At 35.0% G+C, this 22,327-nt stretch overlaps 1 protein-coding gene across 20 annotated transcripts in view; it reads left to right on the forward strand.

Annotated features, from left to right (window-relative positions):
• The window catches only part of RBM26 (RNA binding motif protein 26), an 86,285-nt gene that overhangs the window by 11,822 nt on the left and 52,136 nt on the right, over positions 1 to 22,327 (forward strand). For 16 of the 20 annotated variants that reach the window (XM_085215654.1, XM_085215667.1, XM_085215653.1 and 13 more), the window contains exons 3-16: positions 366 to 502; positions 1,351 to 1,439; positions 1,982 to 2,220; positions 4,051 to 4,311; positions 5,499 to 5,738; positions 7,001 to 7,168; positions 7,511 to 7,651; positions 8,232 to 8,343; positions 9,126 to 9,285; positions 10,660 to 10,824; positions 13,783 to 13,914; positions 14,803 to 14,874; positions 17,900 to 18,028; positions 20,062 to 20,136. In XM_085215654.1, the coding sequence (XP_085071780.1) occupies positions 366 to 502; positions 1,351 to 1,439; positions 1,982 to 2,220; positions 4,051 to 4,311; positions 5,499 to 5,738; positions 7,001 to 7,168; positions 7,511 to 7,651; positions 8,232 to 8,343; positions 9,126 to 9,285; positions 10,660 to 10,824; positions 13,783 to 13,914; positions 14,803 to 14,874; positions 17,900 to 18,028; positions 20,062 to 20,136 (2,120 nt within the window). The remainder of the gene's footprint in view (positions 1 to 365; positions 503 to 1,350; positions 1,440 to 1,981; positions 2,221 to 4,050; positions 4,312 to 5,498; positions 5,739 to 7,000; positions 7,169 to 7,510; positions 7,652 to 8,231; positions 8,344 to 9,125; positions 9,286 to 10,659; positions 10,825 to 13,782; positions 13,915 to 14,802; positions 14,875 to 17,899; positions 18,029 to 20,061; positions 20,137 to 22,327) is intronic. The other 4 variants (XM_019610555.2, XM_010728702.2, XM_010728703.2 and 1 more) reach the window with 4 other exon arrangements.

Consider the following 22,327-nt stretch of genomic DNA (forward strand, 5'->3'; position numbering starts at 1 on the left):
TTTTGTCTGTTTTTATTCCTGGAAGAAAATTAAGAATGTTAAGAATTACTGTGTGAATTAGAAGCACTGAACCTCTATATATATTAAAAAATGTTCTTCTAGGTGGTTGATAAGAAGATACCAAAAATACTGCAATTGAATGCCTATATGAAACATTGTCATTATTGACGTGTTTCTTGACCCTGTAAAAGTCCTTTCAAAATACGAAGTATAGAAGCAAAGTGTTTTTTTTTTAAAAAAAAACACTTGTTTTTTTTTTTTTAAAAAAAAAAGTGCAAATAGTTGTTTTAGGTGAACTTTTTTAGTTTCTAAAAGCAAATATTAGTTTTGAATACTGAATATTTATTTTTATTCTTTACTTTTAGAAACTCAGATATTTGTGGAAAAACTGTTTGATGCTGTGAATACAAAAAGCTATCTACCTCCACCAGAACAGCCATCATCAGGAAGCCTAAAAGTAGAGTTCTTTCAGCACCAGGAGAAAGAGACAAAAAAAGAAGAGGTAAGCACTGACATTATTTTATCCATGTTCCTTTTTTCTTCATTCCCATGGCTTACTTATTTGGTTCAGCTTCATCACGTGTGTTTTTATTAACAGTCCCAAGTTTAGTCTCAGACTTTGCACTGCAACTTTAAACTGTCTGGCGGTTCATGCCTCGTATGTTGAGCACAGTGTTTCTGAACATAAGCTCATTGGTAATATAATTTCCTGAGTAAATCAAAATGGTTCTGACTGTGCAAATGGAAACAGAGTTTCTGGATTTTGTAGAATGTGTGGTACAGCCTGCATTAGTTCTTTGCTCAGGAGACTGCTCTAATTAATGCTGCCCTTTTAATTTGCCATTCCAAATGACAGTCCTCATTCCTTCAGCTACTTGATCCTGGAGACATTCTGGCACTGGTGTTTGTATCATTCTATGACCCAGGAAGAATAGGTTAGCCCTTAATCAACAGCTGTGTAGGTTTGGTTTGGAGTGTTTAACCATTATGTCAAAAAGGTAACCTGCTGAAAAGACATTATTATGCCACTCATGGAACATTGCTGTGCACCCAGGTCATTCACTGTACCTCAATATGGATTTCTCCACCTGTATCAAAAGTAGATGTATTTTCACTGCGGCATAATAAACATTTCTTATGCTACTTTATATTCTCTCGAACAGTGTTCTGAATATTCTCGGAAATTTGAAATTTACTATGTTATTGTATCAGAAGTAAAAATCTTGTTCCGTTTCAACTGTTGCTGCAGGCTTTGTTCAGTATTTGAGATTTTTGTTTTTATTTGGCTGTGCAGAAGTCTTTAGTATAGTGTACTGATGCTTTGATCTAATGTATGTAATTGAAATTCAGATAGTTAAAGAGGAAGAGCGAGAAAAGAAGTTCTCCAGAAGACTAAATCACAGCCCTCCTCAGTCAAGTTCACGCTACAGAGATACCAGGTAATTAATTTTTCTTAATCTCTTGTATTGTATCTTTAATTGGAGAGATTTGGATTTTTATGACATTATAAATATTTCCTTTAAATATAGTCACCTATTAAGTCTAAAATAAAACCATTGCAGCTCTTATGCAAATATATTTAAACTGAGAGTATGTGTTACAAGAAACTGTGTAAACTGTCTGTAAGTTTATGACTATTACTTTGGACTTTTTTGGATTTTTAATGTTAGATTTGTAATTTAAATTACAACACTTACTCTACTCGCTGTTGAGCTTGAATAGCTGTAATTTTAATTAAGAAATTTTCCCTTCAGTTGGTCTTCTTGATACTTTCAATGTGCAGAAGGTGCATTTTGGGGCAAAATCAATATTTTACATTTAAAAATGTTCAGGATGATAGAAGTAAGATGCATAAACCAAATATAAGTATTTTGATGAGAAAGGAAGGACTGTAGTTTTTTGCCTTTTATGCTATTTACCATTGCTGTATTTTTAGATTTTTAATTTTTGTAAGTAACAATCGGCAAAATTATATGTTTAGAAGCCGCGATGAAAGGAAAAAAGATGAACGTTCTCGGAAGAGAGATTATGACCGCAATCCTCCCAGAAGAGATTCCTACAGGGATCGATACAACAGAAGAAGAGGGAGAAGTCGAAGCTACAGCAGGAGTCGAAGTAGGAGCTGGAGCAAAGAGAGACTGCGGGACAGGGATCGAGACCGGAGCAGAAGCCGAAGCAGAACACGAAGCAGAGGTACCAACAGTTGGTCTCTAAAATACGGTGAATGTTGCTTACAAAATTTAGACACTAGACTGTAACACTCTGTTCAAGATGTACTAAAATTTCTATTGATGCTCTTGTTTTATTGTTAACTTCTAGCTTTGTTTACTGTGGTTATGAAGCTTATGTGATTATGTTCTCAGTTCTTATTTTCCCTTCTTTCCCACAGTTCTTCTCTATTACCTTTCATTGTGTTGGCCACTTCTAAATGTCGTGAGACAGGCAGAAAAGGCAGAAAAATCCAAGTTAATTGTGTTTTCTTAAGTTCTAGGGAAACTCAGTATCTGATATCACAATATGCAGAAATTAATACTCACCTACAGAGGTAGGACTGGTGGAAACTACCGATTTGTCAGCAAATTGCTTGTTAAACAGCAGAGTACAGGTCTGTTCTTTTTGTGTTGTTCCCTCTTTGGCATCTTGGGAAGAGGCTGAAATTACTATAGTAAATATGTGCATTAACACACATAGCTGTAGGACTTAAGGCTTCTTTCAATACAGTAGTTTTGCTCTTCAAATTAAGCTTCTTTTAAAAGCTTTTTCATCTGAAATGAATGCTTTTCCTTTACAGTTGTTACTGATAAATTAAAAAACTGCATTAAGAGTTGTATGATCTCTTTATCCTGACTTAAAAGATTACAGAAGTGAAAATAATTGTGTAGATCTCCTATTTACTATTTTTCTTTGTGAATGGGCTTTGCTAACACGGTCTTACAAGCAGGAATGCAGAGCTCCTGAAAATTAGCAAGCATAAATTTTTCAATCAGCTTATTTCATAAGTTTTATAACTATATTGCAGTGTGATTAAATCTTATTTTAAGGAATATTTTACTTTTACTACAATTGTAATTTCTTACAGTTAGTATCTTACAGTAAAACCATTTTTCCTGTTTCTGAGAACATAAGGGAATGCCTGCTTTACCCATACTTGTCTGCCACTTTTAGGATGTTTTTATTAATATTTCTTTAATGTGCTGTTGTTTGAGTCTGCAAGCTTACATCGTGACAGGATTCTACTGTCTTCATCTTTTTGTTTGTTGCTTAATTGATGGTAATGTTAGAAAACGAAGAGAATAGTTAGTATGTATTTAGAATAATAAATCATGCTGCTACTATATATGTCCAGGAGTTTTCCACACCTGTCAGCGCGTGCAGTTGGATGCAGACAAAATGAATATTAACAACATGAAGCTACAACAGTAATACAGTGTCTTGAAACATTAAAGATATATCACTTTTATAATATTTTCAAGTAGTGATTACTTTCTGTTGTTGTTTCCCTTTGTTGAGGATAGCTTTCCAAATGAAGTTCTTAGAATATATGGATTGCTACATATGATCTACTATGCTTGAAGTTAAATAAACTTTACGTTTTATTATGGACATAGTGTACTCTGGTGGTTGACTATGTAATTTTAAGTTTTTTTTTTTGTTTGTTTGTTTAGTTTTGTTTTTCCTGATTAAAAGCCCTGCCTGTGGCAGAGAGATTGAAATTAGATGATCTTTGAGCACCTTTTCAACCCAGGCCATTCTATGATTCTGTGAAAACCTGGGAGTGTAGAATCATGGTATAGTTGAGGCTGGAAGAGGCCCCTGAAAAACATCTAGTCCTAGTCTAGTAACTGTTCTCAAAGCAGACAAACTGGAATGTGTTGCTCAAGACTCTATTCAGTCAATTTATAAACAGCTGTAATTGTGGAGGCTCAGCTCTGCGCAATGAGTAGAACATTCCAGTTACTATTCTCATATTTTGAGATTTATTGACTTTGAGTAAATAAACTTAATGCTTTCATTTTTCCAATTAACTTGTTTTTCCCCTCTTCTTTTCAGAAAGGGATTTGGGAAAGCCAAAATATGATATGGATAGAACAGATCCATTAGAAAACAATTATACTCCAGTTTCTTCTGTAACAAATATTTCATCTGGCCACTATCCTGTCCCTACACTGAGCAGCACTATTACTGTTATTGCTCCTGCTCATCATGGAAATAACACTACTGAAAGCTGGTCAGAATTCCATGAAGAGCAGCTGGACCACAACTCCTATGGAAGACCTCCGCTGCCAAAGAAACGCTGTAGAGATTATGATGGTAAGTCTAGGTTTTTTTAATTGCTTGCTGCAGCTGTAACAGGCTCCTTTCTTGAAAGATAAAGGTCATTTTTTTTTTTCACATTCTTCCTTAATACTGTTTTTTTTCTATAATAATTTTTGAATGTATATTTATCTCACTTTTTAAGGACTTACCTTTTAGATATTTTTGTTAGTGCTTCTGTGTTTTCTTTCTATTTATTAGATTTATTTTATATGGATAAAGGATATTGTATTGATTTTTATATAAATACTAGTGGAGCTTTATCTTTTGTTTAAACCAAGTATTATACTTGATTGTTTTGGCCATAATTAGAAACTCACTGATGTCATCAATTATTGATTTTATTCCATCCTGTCTAAGAGAGATTAATTTACTAAAAGACTCAATGTTAAACTGTTTTCTACAGATTAGATATTTCTTAAAATTGAGTACTTTTTTGTGCTTACCCAGCTTATGCTGTCTTTTTCCATGTCTTATCAGTGGAAGAGACTATTGGAGTTTGTGCTTAGCTAAATCCAGCTAGTCAACCTCTTAACAGAATATGATTTCCCCACAATGTATTTTTCTGAGGCTTTTTTTCCTGCCTGCTGTATATCACAAGTCTGAGATCTAAGTCAGTTTATATTCGGAACATTGATTAAAATAGTAACACATGGGTTTTTTTGTTTTTTTTTTTGTTGTTGTTGTTTGTTTGTTTTAGAAAATAGTCTCAGTTTTGCAGGTCTCACTCATGGGAACGCATAGTTGTAAAAGTGTAGTTGTTTTGAAGTTTTCTTCTAATGCAAGCTGAGCTGCAGAGTATTGTGGTGAGGTCTGTAGCTCTACAGAATTTTGGAAAAGGTTCAGAATGTGCAGATGGATATACCTCTAAAACAGCATCTCCAAGCATGACTGAAACTTTGCATCTTTAAAAGATCATCTGTATAACAGCTTGTTATTTCCAGTTTTTGTGTATGAAGCAAATAGTATTTCATTGGGAAACTATGATACAGCTGTCCTCTAATCTTTACTGCTAGCTTATTGCAGCATGCTTCTCCTCCTATCTTCAGTTTCACGTTTTGTAGTGTCCCTCTGTTTAATTAATATTTTTCTTTAACTTTTCAATTTTTCTGTTAGTAACATTTCCTGAAGCTGTACATATAGCTCTTGAATGTTAAAAATTCTTTTTGTTTTTGATGTTTCAGAAAAGGGTTTCTGTATGAGAGGAGATATGTGCCCTTTTGATCATGGAAGCGATCCAGTAGTGGTAGAAGATGTGAATCTTCCTGGCATTCTGCCTTTTCCAGCACAACCCCCTGTTGTTGAAGGACCACCTCCTCCTGGACTTCCTCCCCCTCCACCAATTCTGAGTCCTCCTCCTGTTAACCTTAGACCTCCAGTACCACCACCAGGCCCCTTACCACCTAGCCTTCCACCTGTAACAGGTAGTTTAGGAAACAAACAAACAAACAAAACATACAGTGCAAAAAGGTGTTTTAAGAATGTTAGTTATATTTTTAAAAAACTGTACGATGATCTCAGTATTTTTTTTATGGCAGTTGTTGCAATGTCAGTTGTACAATTTGCATATAGAGTGTGAATCTTGAATAAGAAATAATATTTCAGTTGTGTTTATGCAAAAGCATGGCATGGCATAGCAAAACTCAACTCCTTGAGTTTACTTGAAGAAATTGTATAAAAATGACTACTATTAGAGAAGAAGAGAAAACCCTGGAAACAAACAGCTGCTGGTCATTTCATTTATGTTACTAAAATTAAAGTAATCATGAATTCTTGTTAAGTTTACACCTAAAAATAAAAACATCATTTGCCATGAATTTGGAACTTAAACAAAATTCTCCTGTGTATTTACTCATTCATTAGAAAATGATTTGACTCCAGCACTAAAAATTATTTGAAGACTTATATCCTAGCTGTCATCTTTTAAATAGCAATTCAGGGTTCATATCCCTTACATGGTTTAAAAACTGTGTGATGTGTTAATTTTATGTGCTTATCTCTTTTTTCTTTTCCTTTTAATTAACTTAAATGTTCCACTTGGTAAAACTACTCAAGAATAGTTGGCACTTGATATTACTTGTAAGTTTTTTAAACTTGATTTTCAGTTAATAGTATGTTTACTTAAGAACTGAATTTATTTATTTTGTTTACTATAGAGAGTAACTGTCTTGCTGAGATAGTGAATTTTGTCTAAGTTAATGTTTACAGATCTGTCTGGGATGTCCAGATACGTGATTTTGTGTCTTTTCCAAATGCATTTTATCAATAATAAATTTGAAGGCCAGCATTGACTGCTTAGCTTTGAAAGAGTCACATTACCTTTTGTAGAAATAAATAAGCACAATATCATTACGATGATACTAAAGAATTTGTTTCCTTGAGGAAGTTTTATGCAACTTTAAAGAAATTCTGTTGGTGAAGATAAATACTGGGTTAGGAATGAGATTGTGGTTTACAGAGGAGGGAAAAAAAAAAAAAAAAAGTATGTTGAGTATTGAAATGCTTTTGTCTGTGATCTGAGTTAAGAGCCTTCTGCCAGTTGAAATGGTTTCATAGGAATTACTGTTTTTTTTTTTGTTTTTGTTTTAATAGTCTGAAGAACATTTTCAGATCAATTTCCATATGAGTTAGTTGAGCGTAAAGTATAGTGGATAATATGCTAATACATTGTTTTTCTTTTCCTCAGGACCACCCCCTCCTCTTCCCCCACTGCAGCCTGCTGGCATGGATGCTCCCCCAAATTCAGCAACTAGCTCAGTTCCTACTGTTGTTACAACGGGTATTCATCACCAGCCGCCTCCTGCTCCACCCTCTCTTTTTACAGCAGGTGTAGTACTGAGGCTTTGCCCACAAGGTTTGCTAAATAGAATAACATTGATTCATATTGTAGTGTGTTTAGAGATAATTTCATAGTTTGAGATGATTATATCATTTTTAGACTGTGACAGTTACTTAACACTTTTTTTCTAATTTAGTTCAAGACAATTAAAACAAAATGCATGTAAAATGTGAATCTTGACTATGAAATAGTGTTTTCATTGTAATAATAACTTATCATGATAGTTTTTTAAGATAGTAGTTATACAACAGACTTTTCCATTTTAACTGTTTCTTGTAATTAGTTTAAATATAACACTTGCAACCTTTTTTTTTTTAACTGCAATTTATTTTAATTAGACAATTTATTTGTTACCAGAAACGTATGACACAGATGGCTATAATCCAGAAGCTCCAAGTATAACAAACACTTCCAGACCTATGTATAGACATAGAGTACATGCTCAAAGACCAAATTTGATTGGACTCACATCAGGTGACATGGATCTACCACCCAGAGGTATGCTCTCAAAGCTATACTTATTTTAGTTAGGTTTGTAATTCAATTTACATTAATGTAAATTGGAGAACTTTTCAGAGAATTAAATACTGGAAAATGTTGCATTTTTAAAATATCTTCTGTAGGTAAGAAAAGTTAATTAAACAGGGAATTTTTCTTATTCTAAGTTCCTTCCTAACTTCCTCACTTCCTTCCCCACTTACCCCACTATCTTGTTCCTAGTTATCAGGGTTCTGGAGTATCCTACATTTCCTATCATAAACATTTTTGTGTGTGCCATCTAATAGAAAAATGGAGGTGTTAGCAAAAAATGGTGCAAACCTCAGGATACTGTATGAGGCATTGTGAGTGGAGGCAGATGCTTTCTGTCACCCTTCTTTTGTTTTCCTTTTGTATGATGTTAATTGGACAAAATTAAAGCTATTAGATGTTTTTATCATGTGTTGATAGTTAAGATTTAAGAAGATTAGTCTGCAACCAAGATTTGATGCAGTTTTTGAACAAGGATCAGTTGTGTTTTTTCAGTGCAAATTCAATGCAAACAGAAAATACAAAAATTAACATTTTCATCTGTTTACAGAAAAACCTCCTAATAAAAGCAGTATGAGAATAGTGGTAGATGCTGAATCCAGGAAAAGAACAATTGGTGCAGGAGATGGCGGAGTTCCTACAAAGAAAACTTGGTTTGACAAGTGAGTGGTCATTAACACAAGGTTGGCTTAATAGTTGTAGTTCAGTGGAGATCTTTTTTGCATTCTGAAATATATATAAATTACATAAATTGCAAGCAAGTTAAAGTGTGAATAAACTGTATTAAAATAAATCATATTATAGTGAGGACTGTAATTGGCTGTCATCTAAGAGACACTGCAGAGATAGCTAGATTTGCTTTGGATTAAATTTGCTCTCTGAAAGCTGCAATGATGTAAGATCAGAGCCTTGCTGTATGATACTTACTAGAGTTGTCTGGATTTAGTTTTTAATTTTATCATTGCCATTCTGAATTGAGTTGCCAGGCATGTAACTGACATAGAATGTAGAATGTGGTGCTCAGTGTCCAGATATACTTGGGATAAAATGTTGGAAGGGATTTTAAGACATTGCTGTGGTTGTGGAGAGCCTAGAAATATTAGGAATTTGTGATGGTGGTGAAGAGATTTGGGGGAATGATTGAGAAGCAGCAGCATTTGGAGAGAGTTACTGTGGCATAGGTAGGCGTTACTGACAATCAAAATATCATGAATTATCTTAGAGATTTTTTGTGGTGAGGTACGGTGAGAGTATGAGTGAGCACAAATGCAGATGTAGAGGCCTGTGTACTGTACCCTTCTGCGCTTTTCTAAAATCGTATGGGATTTGATGTTATTCATCTGCCAGACTGTGTGTCACGTGCAATCCAATGTAAACATATAAAACTTTACATTGTATTTGGTAGCTTACTGTGGATTTCTAGCTTGTTTCTTATTTATTGCAGGCAAAATTTTAACAGAACAAATAGTCCAGGTTTCCAGAAGAAGGTACAGTTTGGAAATGAAAACACAAAACTTGAATTGAGGAAAGTTCCTCCAGAGCTTAACAATATCAGCAAACTTAATGAGCACTTCAGTAAATTTGGAAATTTGGTCAACTTGCAGGTAGGAGTTAACAAAGAGAAGACAAATATGCTTTGGCTTAATGCTGGCAGTAATTACTAAATGGAGAATGCCAAGTGCTTTGTAACTAATTTCCTGAAACTGCTCTTTTTATTTTCCTAACTTGTTTCTTAAGCATAATCTTCCTGTTTTAATGAAATTGTCATTGATGAAGCAGAAGTGAAATGTTCCAGTTCTTATTTAGGTTTGAACAAAGTTTAGTTTTCTCTTCGCAGATAAGACTTCTAACGTAATTTCTGTAAAACATTTTAATTTTTTTGGACTGTTTGTTCTTTTTCCATAAGTATGGATATAGTGTGAACTTTTTATTTTTTGAGGTGAATCTTAATTATAGGGAACCTGTATTTCTCATCCAGAAAACAATCCCTTTGTTACAATTTCTTTCTGTTGTTTTATCCCTCATGGTTACTTTCTAATGTATTTGAGTGACTCATGTTTTGTTTTGTTTTTTAAACAGACATTTAGTAACATAAAATAGCCAAAAATTAGAGAAAGATACAGAGAAGAGCCAGAGAACTAAGGTTTAACTTTGATGTTACATATTGTAGGCTGTGTGTAATGTCAGTGTTTCATATGAAATCTCTAAACTACTCAGCCTGATCTTTCATCATATTCCTTTATCAGGAAGTTTCAGATGCTGGTGCTTTCATGTATGCTTCCCTGCTTGCAATGAAAGATTGAATGAAGAGCTGTAATACAGTAGTTTTGTGCATGCTGATACAATAGAGTGAATTTCCTGTGCCCATCTGAGCATGTAGAGAACTGAAATCTCTCTTAATTGATCTTAAACTATTGAATAGATAAATATTTATCTGTGAATACGTGTGTACTAGCAGGTAGTATGGTTCTGTAAGGAAAGGAATGAGGGGAAGGGGATGAGGATGTGAAAAGGAGGGTGTTGAGGGACAAAGATTGCCAGCTGTGCTCATCTTTTGGATGATGTAGTTTTGTTCTTTGAAGGTATCTGATATAATGTGTTCGTATCCAAAGGAGGAAAACTAAATTGAACTTAGTATCAGAGCTAAACAAACTGTGATGCTCTTTTTGTTCACATCAATTATCTCAATTCCAGTGATTCTTCCTCATCTTTCAAACAGCTACACGTATTTGCATTTAGAAATTCTGTTTGACTACTGAGATTTGTTACTTAAGCGTATTAAAGTTTATAGCGTAATCTCAAGGTTTCTTCTTGACACAAGACATTTCAAGCAGAATCATGAATGGAAAATGTTCAACTGCTGACCCATACTGGGTTTAAATTGTAAACTTCTCTGGAGTCTCTGGAACTATGGTTTTGTTTATGACACAAAAATTCTGCATGCTGTATGCTTTTTGTTCTTCTGTTTTAACTCTTAGGTTGCATATCAAGGTGATCCAGAAGGTGCCCTTATTCAGTTTGCCACACATGAGGAAGCCAAGAAAGCGATATCAAGTACAGAAGCAGTATTAAATAATCGTTTTATCAAAGTTTACTGGCATCGAGAAGGAAGTGCACCGCAAATCCAAACTACTGCACAGAAGGTAGAGGGTTTAAGTCTGTTCTATCTAGAATTTTATTTAAAATAATTACTTCTAAACATCATTTTAAAATGTTTGTAGAAAAAGCCAAATACTTTTAAAATATGGAATACTTGATGTCATTCATTTCCAAACTCACTCTTTAATTGTTTCTTTGAATTCAGATAGAACATTCAGGAGTATGACTGGGAGGTACTGAAAGAAAACCCTTATCTGACTTAAGGAGAATACAGCTATGGTGTCATCTTATGTAAATGAGGCTTGATGTCTGAATAATGTATTTTTTACTTTAACTAATTGTATAATCAATAGATATACAGATGTTATTTTTATATATATATATATATATATATATATATATATATATATATATATATATATAATCTCCAGGAGCTTGGCTAATCTAATTTATATTGGAGAAATGAGAGAAAGTCACTCACCCTGTCCTGGGCTCGCAAGATTAACTCCTGATGGAGTAGATCTCCAGAGAGATCCTTCCCCACTGGCAGTCAGCTCTTAAATGGTTCTAGGAGAGGTGGAGCCAGACTCCACCCCTTCCTGCAGCACAGTTGAATTGCCTTCACCTGTGCTCCCGTGGCTGACTCATTGCTCGCCTCAGGTGATCAATCAAAGGTTCAGGCCGTGATTCAGTAGCCCCATACACTAATGTAGGCTTTTCTTTATTTTTTCTTCTGGTGAGTTTAAGACAGGTGGTAAAAGTTAAATTTATTTTCTTGGAAGACAGTTGCCATTTTTTTCCTAAGGATGTTGCTCTTTCTAGTCTGTTTTCCTTTCCTCTTCAACCTGCATACAGCTATAGAAGGTAGCAGTACAGTTCATTTTACCCAAGTATGTCTATATTTTTAAATACATACCTACACATTTTATATATGTAGAGAGGGAGAGGAAATGCTTCCACAGTGGAATTTGCAAAATTAGCCTAATTTTGTGGGAACAGATAGGGGCATTTTATATTTTTGGACTGACTCACGTAGTGGAGCACTTATTGGTGGTTGTGAAGTGTTAGTTACAGCATTGACAAGTTTTTAAGAATATGAGTCTAAGTACTGTCATGGAGCTCTGATTAATAACCTGTTACAAACCAAGTTGGATGCTTTAGTGTGCCTAGTGGTTCCACTAAAACACAAGGGGCAGCTTGGATTCTCACAAGTCATGGATGGAGAATCTTATGAGTTAGCATAGAGCATAGCAATTCCCTTATAATTGTGTCCTACCTTAAATATATTTGCTATCAGTGTGGAACAGTATGTTCTATACTTAGAAAAAATGCCTTTCTAGAAGAAATATTAATGTTACATATAATTATTTAATAAACAGGTGACTTACTACAGGATTCTTTCAACTACTGCTCTAAGTTTTTAATTCTTTTCTTATTCTTGATGGCATATGTCATCATTATCCAGTTTTCCAGAGCAATCCCACTAAAGGGCATTTTACAAAATAGTTTTTTGTGTCCCCTTATTTTGTAACAAATGTACTGCATACTAAAAGTAGTACTTTTATGGGGTGAAGACCCACCTCACTATCACCCCAGTGACATCCGTTAGGTTTGAGTTTAAGCTTTCATTTATAAATATCCTTGTTACTTTATATGAAGCAGTGTAACTCAAAATTATTTTCTAAGCTTTCCTTACATACAGTCAGCCAGAAGAGGGCAGTGCAGTATATCATTTCCGTGAATACAGACAAGTTCCTTGAATAGGATATTTTGAAAAGTCATTGGCATCAGTTTATTTGCTGATAATGTCATCCAACTTACAGCGTAAAATGTACTGAAAACCAAATATCTGGTGTGTTACTCAAAATAAAATATTTGTAACATTTTTGCAAAATCACAAATACACAGCTATAAGTATTCTTAGGAGTTTTTAGTCAAGTCACTAGTTTCCCAGTGCACCATCTTTGACATGTAAATCTTGGTGATTTGACAGAGTTCCTGCAGATGTCTGGTCACGTACTGTGTCAACAAACTACAATTCACGGTCTAGTGTGGAAGGTGGAGGCATGTGGTCAGTGACAAAAAATGTGAAAACAGGAAATTAAAATTTGGAATGTAGGACTTTCATGTTCTTGTACACCAAAATACAAAAAAAATCAAATCGTTGAATGAATAAATATATATTTTTTAATTTGTAAGCTTTTTTTTGGTGAGAGGGTGAACGTTAGCTTCTCTTTTTATTTAAATTATTATTTGATATCATAGCTACAGTTAGTACAGATTCTCTTAAAATACTTCATGTATAGCTGCTGGAGTGAAGGAATGGATTAGGTGATCTCTAGATAGTTTCTTCTGGTTCTGTTTTTGTGGGTTTTTTTTTTTTTTTTTTTCCCATAAATAGGATGAGAAGCTTGGTCAGAAGCGTCGGGGTTTGTTTTGTTTTGTTTTTGTCTTAAGTATTTAACTCATATTTTTGTCAAATTAAAAGTCGTTAGCTGTCAGGGTATAGCCATGGTATGTTCAAAGATCAGTTGCCTCTGTTCTGTTTCCTCAGTCCCACTAGTCTTCTAGTCTTCCTTTTAGAAGGTAAAGAATGATGTATCAGTGTAAAAAGTGAGAATTTTTATGATACAGGTTTGTGTTTTGCCTTCCTATAGGTGGCTGATAAAACAGATTGGAGAATCACTTTAGGCCACTTTTTGTTAGTTCTGGTGTGGACCTTAAGATAGTCTAAGTAGATGCAATTAATGAAAACTGTATTGTGTGCTGCACGTGCCAAGTAAATGTTATAGCTGTGTGCACTATAGTCAGTTCAACGTTCCAAATCTCCTGATGTATTTGTATTTGCTCTCAGGTGGAAAGCTATTGATTGGTAGGAAAAAATGTAAATCTAAATGCTGTTGCAGGAATTTTGTACATTTGTTGGACATTTGTTGCATATGTAGTAGTCTTTTGTTACTAATATTGCATTGTGCTCTTTTTGGGATGGGGGGGTGTTACAGGTAATACAACCCTTAGTTCAACAACCGAGTTTACCAGTAGTGAAACAGTCAGTCAAGGAGCGATTAGGTCCAGTACCTGCAAGTAATATTGAACCTACGGAAGCACAGAGTGCCAATACAGAAGTCACTCAGGTATGTAAGATCTATAAAAAAAAATAAAAATAAGGCACACACATTTCTCTTTCTATAATAGGTTCGTAGTGTATAAATATATGCCAGTAAGTCTGTCAGTGGTAGTTATTCATACAGAGTAAATAGGCATTGAGTGCTTCTAAGTGCATATAGTTTGATTGAGCAATGTTTCTATATCTCAGTTTTTCCTAAGTGCACTGATATTTGGCTTTCTTAACCAAGTTATGTTGAAAAATTAAGTACCATGGTTTAAAAAACAAGACTAAAAATTTCTGTTGTGTTAAAGTGCAGTTTTCAGGTTTCAAACTGAAGTTACTTTCTATCTTAAGAACTTAAAAGCTATCCTTTAATTTCTTATCTGTTAAACTAAACCCATGAGACAGATGGACATCTGAAAGTATTTTCAATATCTGTACATTACCCTTAAGGATGAAGAAAGCTGTAGTTCCAATAGGAATCGTGGCAGAATCTGGTATGTTACTCACATACGAAATAGCTTTTAAATTTTCATGGAACTATTGTAAATAGCACTATGCCACTACTTCAGTTTTCCTTCTGAAAAGGAAGAATACTGCACTTTTTTCTTTTCAAAAGATTTGAATTTGTGAATTTAAATTCAAACCCCAATTTCCTGCAAATGATGCCTGCAAATAGCAGCTTATAAAAACACAGAAACTGAAGTATACTTAACAGAGCACCTACAGATGCCCTTCTAGCAAATTCATTTTCCAACAGCTTTGGTGTTATTTTGTTGTTGTTGTTGAAGTCTTACTTTACTGAGTAAACCTGTTTTTTTTTGAAATTCCTAACATTCAAAATTATACAGGAAACCATAAATTACTGTATTCGTAAACATACTTGAAGGATAACTTTATGTTGTTTTCTTAGAATGTGACTAAATTATCTGTGAAGGATAGACTGGGTTTTGTGTCAAAGCCAGTTACTCCAGCAACTGAAAAGGTAAGAGAATATCTTGTATTGCCTTCCTCTTGCATTCAATTCCAAAAGAATTATTTCTGTAATGAAACCCTTTATGTTAATATACAGTTTATTTCAGAAGTGTGAATAAAGTCATTTGTTAAAGGTTAGTTTTGTGGAATATAATGTACAGAATCTCAGATTAACTGAGGGTAAGTAAACATGCTAGGACAAAAGCTGTATTTTTTTGTTTTGATATGGTAGATCCATTTTTTTCAGTCACAAAAATGATGAGAAATGCTTCAGGATTCTGAGTTGTTTTTTGAAATGCATTTCTGCATTTGTCTAACAAGTAAATTTTGGTATTTTTTTGAAAATGCAAAACATAAGCATAAAACCACCGAACAACTGCTTTTGGAGTTGTGTGTTCCCTAAAGCTGATTCTGTAAACATTTACTGTCTTACTTGATCTTACCATTTGCAGTACTTGTAAAAAATAATCAGTGCAGAAAGGACAAAGAGGTAAGATGTGAGAGGTGCATCTGAACAGTAGTTATGAGTTATATATCTTGCTCAGTGGTAGCAGTTTTCGGAACGGTTATTTATGTTGCTGGAGTTTGCTACTGTTGTAGTAAAGATAATAATCTGGTTTCCAGACCTATTTAACACCTTAAGGCATGGGCTTCCCCATCACTGATAACGTTCATTTGAGACAGCATTTGGAGGCAGCAAGTTTTACCCAGTAACAAGATTCCTGTGCCTAGTTATGTATCTTTCCTATTTTGAATTGGCTTTATCTACAATGAGTGAAACACCACTGCATTTTTTCCTCTTTCAGTTTATCTGTTAATGCTGATAGTAAACTTAACTACAAAAATACAATGCTATGTTATGCACACAAATGTAACAACAGTTAATGTTTAATTTTAAATACCGATGTCATTTCAATTTGTGTCAAGCCAAGCTAAGCATTCCACCTCAAACATTCTGATCTTTGCTTCTTGGCTGTATTCTGTTGATTCTCGTTGACCTAAATTCGTTGCAAAGAACAACATTTTACACAGATGCTGTATACCTACTTTAGAAATTGGAAGTTTGTTTCAGTTTGAATGGGAGTACCTTTTTTCCTCTTCTAAGAGTTATCCTCAATGTACTCTTTCTACAAAGAGTAAATTAATCCCACAAAAGGTTTTTCCACTGTATCTTACAGTCCAGACTCTTTTGGGTTAGCTGCTGAGCTGTTCAGTGGATTGATTGTGAAGCAAGTTTCCTTTGCATTTTCAGTGGAGTTCTGAAACTTGTTTTGACTTTGTTTTCCCTACTCCTTCTCTTCTGCAAGAGAATGCCTTGCTTAGGTTACCCTAACAGTTCTCTGTGACCATTAGAAATTGACAGCTGTCAAAAAATGTAGATATGTCCTAGATGCTTTTTCTGCTTCTGGCTAAATGCAGGAAATTACAAGAACTTCACAGTAAGAAAGTAGGTATCTTTGCCTTTCAAGGAGGGAAGGGAAGGAGGAAGGTGTGATGAAACACCATTGTGGGATCTTTTCAAATCTAAACAGGGATTTGCAATTCATGATTCATAGTGAGATTCACAGTGTTCTCCCTCTTCAGTAACATTAGAAGATGTAAGATGTTAACATGTTGCTTCTTGCTCTTCTTTATTAGTTAATGCAGGTACATCTGCTGTAGCATCTCTTCTTACTTTTGGAGATGACTAAGTGAGGTTCATTCTGCCATGAAGAGAGCTCAGGGCAAATGGAACGTGTCCCTGTTTTTGTTCTCTGCTTGGTCTGCTCTTTTTAATATGACCTGTCTTAAAGCTACTTTGTAGGAGGACCAACATGCTTGGGATGTGCATATGTTGACGTGCTTTAATTAGTTTTAAAACAATTTAACCTCTCTTTTGATTGCCTGCTTAGATCATTTTATATCAGCTTTTATAATATATAACATGCTTCGATTTTTATTTTTTTTTCCTTCTTTTTCTGTCTGCACTACCAACTCTAGAAGATTCTTATATGTGGGGAAGAAATAGTATCAGTAGCACAATTACAAGAAAATCTTCTATGTGAAGCATCCTTGTTATTCTTCTGATCTCTTGATCTTTTCTGGCTTTCTAATGTTGGCTGTCCTTTTTGTTTCTTCTGTTCTTGGGCATGGTATCTGTTTTATGGAGTGCATGGTGACCAATAGACTCTGCATGCATCTTTTAGTTTTCCACATGTGTAAGATATTTTTAATTCCTGAAAATGTTGTGATTTGCTATCAAGACAGGCAAGATTATGCTGTTATCATCTCCAACTCCTAATCATGGATTTTTTTAATACCGATCAATGGCCAAAATGTATTTTAGGAAATGTTACAAGAAATAGAACATTCCAAGTCCTCGGGTACTGTAGAGAAGTAAACAGTAAATGCTAGAGAGGTTGTAAAGCAGACATCTGTGCTCTCAGTAAGTCATGGAGAAACATTCATATGTAATGTAAGAATAAGTAAGGCATAGGAGTGTCTTCCTTGCTGTACAGTGTACAAGACTTTACTGTATGTCTTGCCTCGTATTGATGGTGCAAGTTGTACTTTGCAGAAACTGCCTATGAAAAGAAGCTATTTTATTTGCTTTGGATCTTAGTTTCTACAATTGGTGAATTTTCCAACAAAATTCATGAAGCTATATAAAATTACTTTTTGAACTTAAAAATAATACAAGAAAAAAAAAACCATTTATTCTTGAGCAAATCTTTATCTCCTGCCTCTTTAATTATGCTCAAGTACATACAATTTTATACATTTTTGAACTTTGAAGTAAATATAAATTGGAAAGAATTTATAAAGTTATATTATATAAAGTTATATTATATATCAGAATATAACTGATGTGATGCTGCCTCTTCAAAAGTTGTTTAATTTCAGCAACTCCAAATAAAATTATTTCACCAAATTTTTTTATTCCATACCATCCAAACAGACAAAAGGAAATACACTTAGATATTTCTATACAGTCATTTATTTTTTAAAAATTGAAATTCACTGGCAAAAAAAAATAAAATGATTTCCTTCTGTAGGTTTTATCCACTTCTACTGGCTTGACAAAAACTGTGTACAACCCTGCTGCTTTGAAGGCAGCACAGAAATCTTTGCCTGTTGTTTCCACTTCCGTGCTAGACTCTAATGAAGCACAGAAGAAAAAACAGGTAAATTAAATATACTTCTTTATAAAATGGACCTAGATTGGGGACTTGTGACCACTAGAGATAGTCCACTATATATATTCATCTCAAGCATAGGTAATATTAGTTGCAAGATTAAGTTTACTATAATGGTTTCTTTCCAGAGGTCAAGAAAATTCATTATTGTTTTATTACTTTTTCAGTGCATGTTCAGGCAGTACAAGCAGATTTAAAACTCTGGTAGTTTATAATGTGGAATTCTTTTTCCTAGAAACAGAATCTCCATGTTGAGGCATGAATTGTCTATTGTAAGTGAGAAGGCAGTATAGTATAGTTATAGTATAGTCAGTGTTCTCTCTTAAGCCTTTCTGGAACTGACCTTTATTTTCGTTAAACAGGCCATTTATTCTTGTTACATTTTGTACTTGTAGTGATCACAGTTGTGTATTCACCTGAAAACTGAGAATGATGTGACTTTGCATTTTATTGTCCAAATTATAGTTCTCCTGCATCTGTTTTTAATTACGCATAATATTGGAGAGAGAGTGCAACAGAAATGCCTTAAATTTGGTCTTAAGTGAATCACTCTAATTGTAGTTTAGCTTGCTTTGGATTTTCAGAGCCAGTACAGCTCCTATTCTGGCTTTATTCTTACACTTCATTAAAAATAGGTATAGGACAGTATTTATCTGGCTGGCTTTAAATTGCGTATTAAAAATTAAGTACAAGGTTATGTTCAAATATAAGCCTAATGTTTAATATAATTTGAAGTAGTGGTTTGTTGCTGCATGTCAGTTGTGACATTGGTCCAGACTTCAAAGAGATTAATTCTGATTTGGGGATTTCATTTCATACTTGTCCCCCCAGAACATGTTTTTCAGAATCAGAGCCATTAGCTTTCAAGATAAGAAACTGAATGCTTGTAAAATGGCAAAAAAAAAAAAAAAAAAAAAAAAAAAAGACAAACCAAAACCACTTGGAAGGAAATTATTGACTTAACACCTGTAGTCTATTTTTGTTGTTGTTTTTGTTGGTTTTTTTTTTTCTGAGAGAAAACATTGAAGACATGCCAAATTATTGCTTCTTTTTGCACTGTTCCCTGTCTTCAGAAATTTCCATTATAATATACTAGCACTTGTTGAAAAACATGATTTTGTGGGACTCTCTCCCTTCTTTCTTTCTGTCTCCCTAGTTTTTCTAAACATTTGTTCCCTTGTCTTATCTTCCCTTTCCTTGCAGAAAAATGATTGCACACTATATTGCAAAACTAACATTTCACGCAGCAGAATTTGTTAGTATTTGAGAATACACATACAGACCTTGTTACTGTTTCTTTTTTGTGGCTGTTGTGCACTTACACTTTGTATATGGTAATCCACTTGCAATTTGATAGTAGTTGATTGGTGATCTAGAAGTGCAAATTCATCTTCTGCCACTCCTTTTATCTCATTTAATATGCTGGTATCAAAGCTCTTTATAGACTCCTGCTATTATCCTTGTATCTAAGATGTTTTACGTTCTATATCCGAGAGCAAGAAGCAGTTGCTTTCTCTCAAGAAGCATTAGTTAAGACCTGAGCACAGCAGCTGTGGCAGTCTCCTACTTTTCCTTCTGAGTGCAGTGCATCACAAATTAATCAGGTTCAATTCTATTTTTAGCAGATGCAATACAGATTTTTTTCTGAGGTAGTGGGTTTTTTTGGTCTGGAACTGTACTGTAGAGGTTGATTTATTGGCTAGAATTACAGTTTCTTTTAAGATACCATCCTTGCAAGTTTGAACTCTTGCATGTTGTATATCTTGTGGTAGTATATTATTTTACTTTTCAAGTTATATTGTATACAGCTATGCTAATAAAGATCATTAGATTCTTCACTTTGTTGGTGACACTTTGTTTTCCAAGATACAGCTTTAAATATTACCTTTAGGGATGAGTTTGTTACTGTTTTTTCCTGTTATTGTAAGATACTACTTTACAGTTGTGACATAAAGTATATTATTCTTCTGAAATTGTTTTGCAAAATCCAGAAACTTTCTGTATTTTTTTAATGTTTTTAGGAAGCACTGCGACTTCAACAAGATGTGAGAAAAAAGAAGCAAGAAATCTTAGAGAAGCACATTGAAACACAAAAGGTAAAGTGTTAGTATTACTGAAGGCCAGCAGTTCAGTTGTAAAATTTATCCTCTTGAAAATAATACAGAATAAGCCACGAAACTGACATATACATAGGTTGCTCCGAAAGGAATGCATTCTATTTATTTCCTTGGAAACTACAACAAAGAGCAGAGTGACAAAATTTGATAGAACAGATTCTCAACTACAAGACACTACTTCTCAACATAGTCACCTCTGTTAGCTATGCATTCTTGCCAGCCATGAACTGCCTGTGTGTTGTGCTCGTAAAAATCTGTACCGGTGGAGGTGACCCACTGTTTCACAGCTGCTATGACTGTGTCATTGCTGAAATGCACCCACTACTTCACTGCACTCACTTCCACTGTTTGGTCTCTGTAAACGTTTGGCAGGCATCAGTGAATGTCAGTGTCAGTGCCATTTTTTCTGCATGTAAGAATTCAGTTACACACCCTTGCTTCATCTGCAGTCCCATATCAGACAGAATCACAGAATCACAGAATTGTAGGGATTGGAAGGGACCTCTAGAGATCATCGAGACCAACTCCCCTGCCAAAGCAGGTTCCCTACACCAGGTCGCACAGGTAGGCATCCAGGCGAGACTTGAATATCTCCAGAGAAGGAGACTCCACAACCTCCCTGGGCAGCCTGTTCCAGTGCTCCGTCACCCTCACCGTGAAGAAGTTCTTACGCACATTCATGCGAAACTTCCTATGCTGCAGCTTATGTCTGTTTCCCCTTGTCCTGTCTCCACGTACCACTGAAAAGAGACAGGCCTCACTGCTATGGCCGCCACACCTCAGATATTTATAAACCTGGATCAGGTCCCCTCTCAGTCTTCTTTTCTCAAGGCTAAACAGACCCAGTTCACTTAGCCTTTCTTCACAGGGGAGATGCTCCAGGCCCTTCACCATCTTTGTGGCCCTCCGCTGGACTCTTTCCAAGAGATCCCTGTCTTTTTTGTACCGGGGAGCCCAGAACTGCACACAGTACTCCAGATGAGGCCTTACCAGGGCAGAGTAGAGGGGGAGGATCACCTCTCTCAAAGACGCATTTTGTCAGACTGCCCCTCTGCTGCCATTTGTCGCACAGCAACAACAGAATACTGATGGGAAGGTTCAACCTCTACCGCTATACTATCAACATTGCCTCTGACGTCATAAGTCAACGTAATAAAATAGGAGACATTATTTTTGGAGTAAAATTAGTGTTTTCAACTGAAATGACATTATCACATTAAGTTTAGAGTTTTAATCTGTCTTGTCATACTATTTCATTTAAACTCCAAGCATCTATAATTAGTTGCAGTTTTTAGTTGAAATTATCTGGTTTGGGTGCAAAATGCGCACTTCTTTGGGAGAAGCGAGAGAGAAATCTATACTTTGCAAGTGCAGAAGTTGATATCGAATAGTGTACATGACTGCACACAAGCTTGGGAGGGGGAAAAAGGCAAAAACATCATTTAGATAGAATATTTTTCAGATGGAAATAATTTCAGTATCTTGAGCAAATAAAATGGAAACCCCAGATGTTCGTGAGAAAATCCATTAATTAAAGATTAAATATCTGAATATAAAATGTTAAAAGCCATCTTTGCTGAGTTTTGCAGATCATAGCATGGCTAGCAGATTGAGGGAGTTCTGTGCTGGTGGGGGCACATCTGGAACATTGTGTCCAGTTCTGAGCTTCTCTGTTCAAAAAGATAGAGATCATCTAGAAGGAGATCAGTGGAGGTCCACAAATAGAAATAAGGACCTGCAGATCTGCTGTATTAGGAAAGGCATAGACATCTAGGTCTGTTCAATCTGGAGAACGCTGAGAGGTGGTCTTATCAATGTTATTACGTATGTGTGTTAAATGGTTGTGGCCAGGCTCTTTTCAGTGGTCCCTGGTGATAGGACAAGGGGCAACAGGCAAAAACTGAAACACAAGAAGTTCCATGCAAACATACAAAAGAACTTAATTGCTGTAAGGTTGACAGAGCACTGGAATATGTTGCCTGGAGAGATATATTCTTCTCTGCAGATACTCAAGACCTATCTTGATGCTTTCCTGCTCAACCAGCTGTAGGGAACCTGCTTTTAGTAGGAGGTTGGACTCGATCTCCAGAGGTCACTTCCAACCCTTCTGATTCTATGATAGCAGAAGAAATAAAGCACTCTGTTTTTCCATTAGTTGTAGTAGTTACTT

The sequence above is a fragment of the Meleagris gallopavo genome, chromosome 1 (assembly GCF_905368555.1).
Source record: "Meleagris gallopavo chromosome 1, MGAL_WU_HG_1.1, whole genome shotgun sequence".
Taxonomy (NCBI): domain Eukaryota; kingdom Metazoa; phylum Chordata; class Aves; order Galliformes; family Phasianidae; genus Meleagris; species Meleagris gallopavo.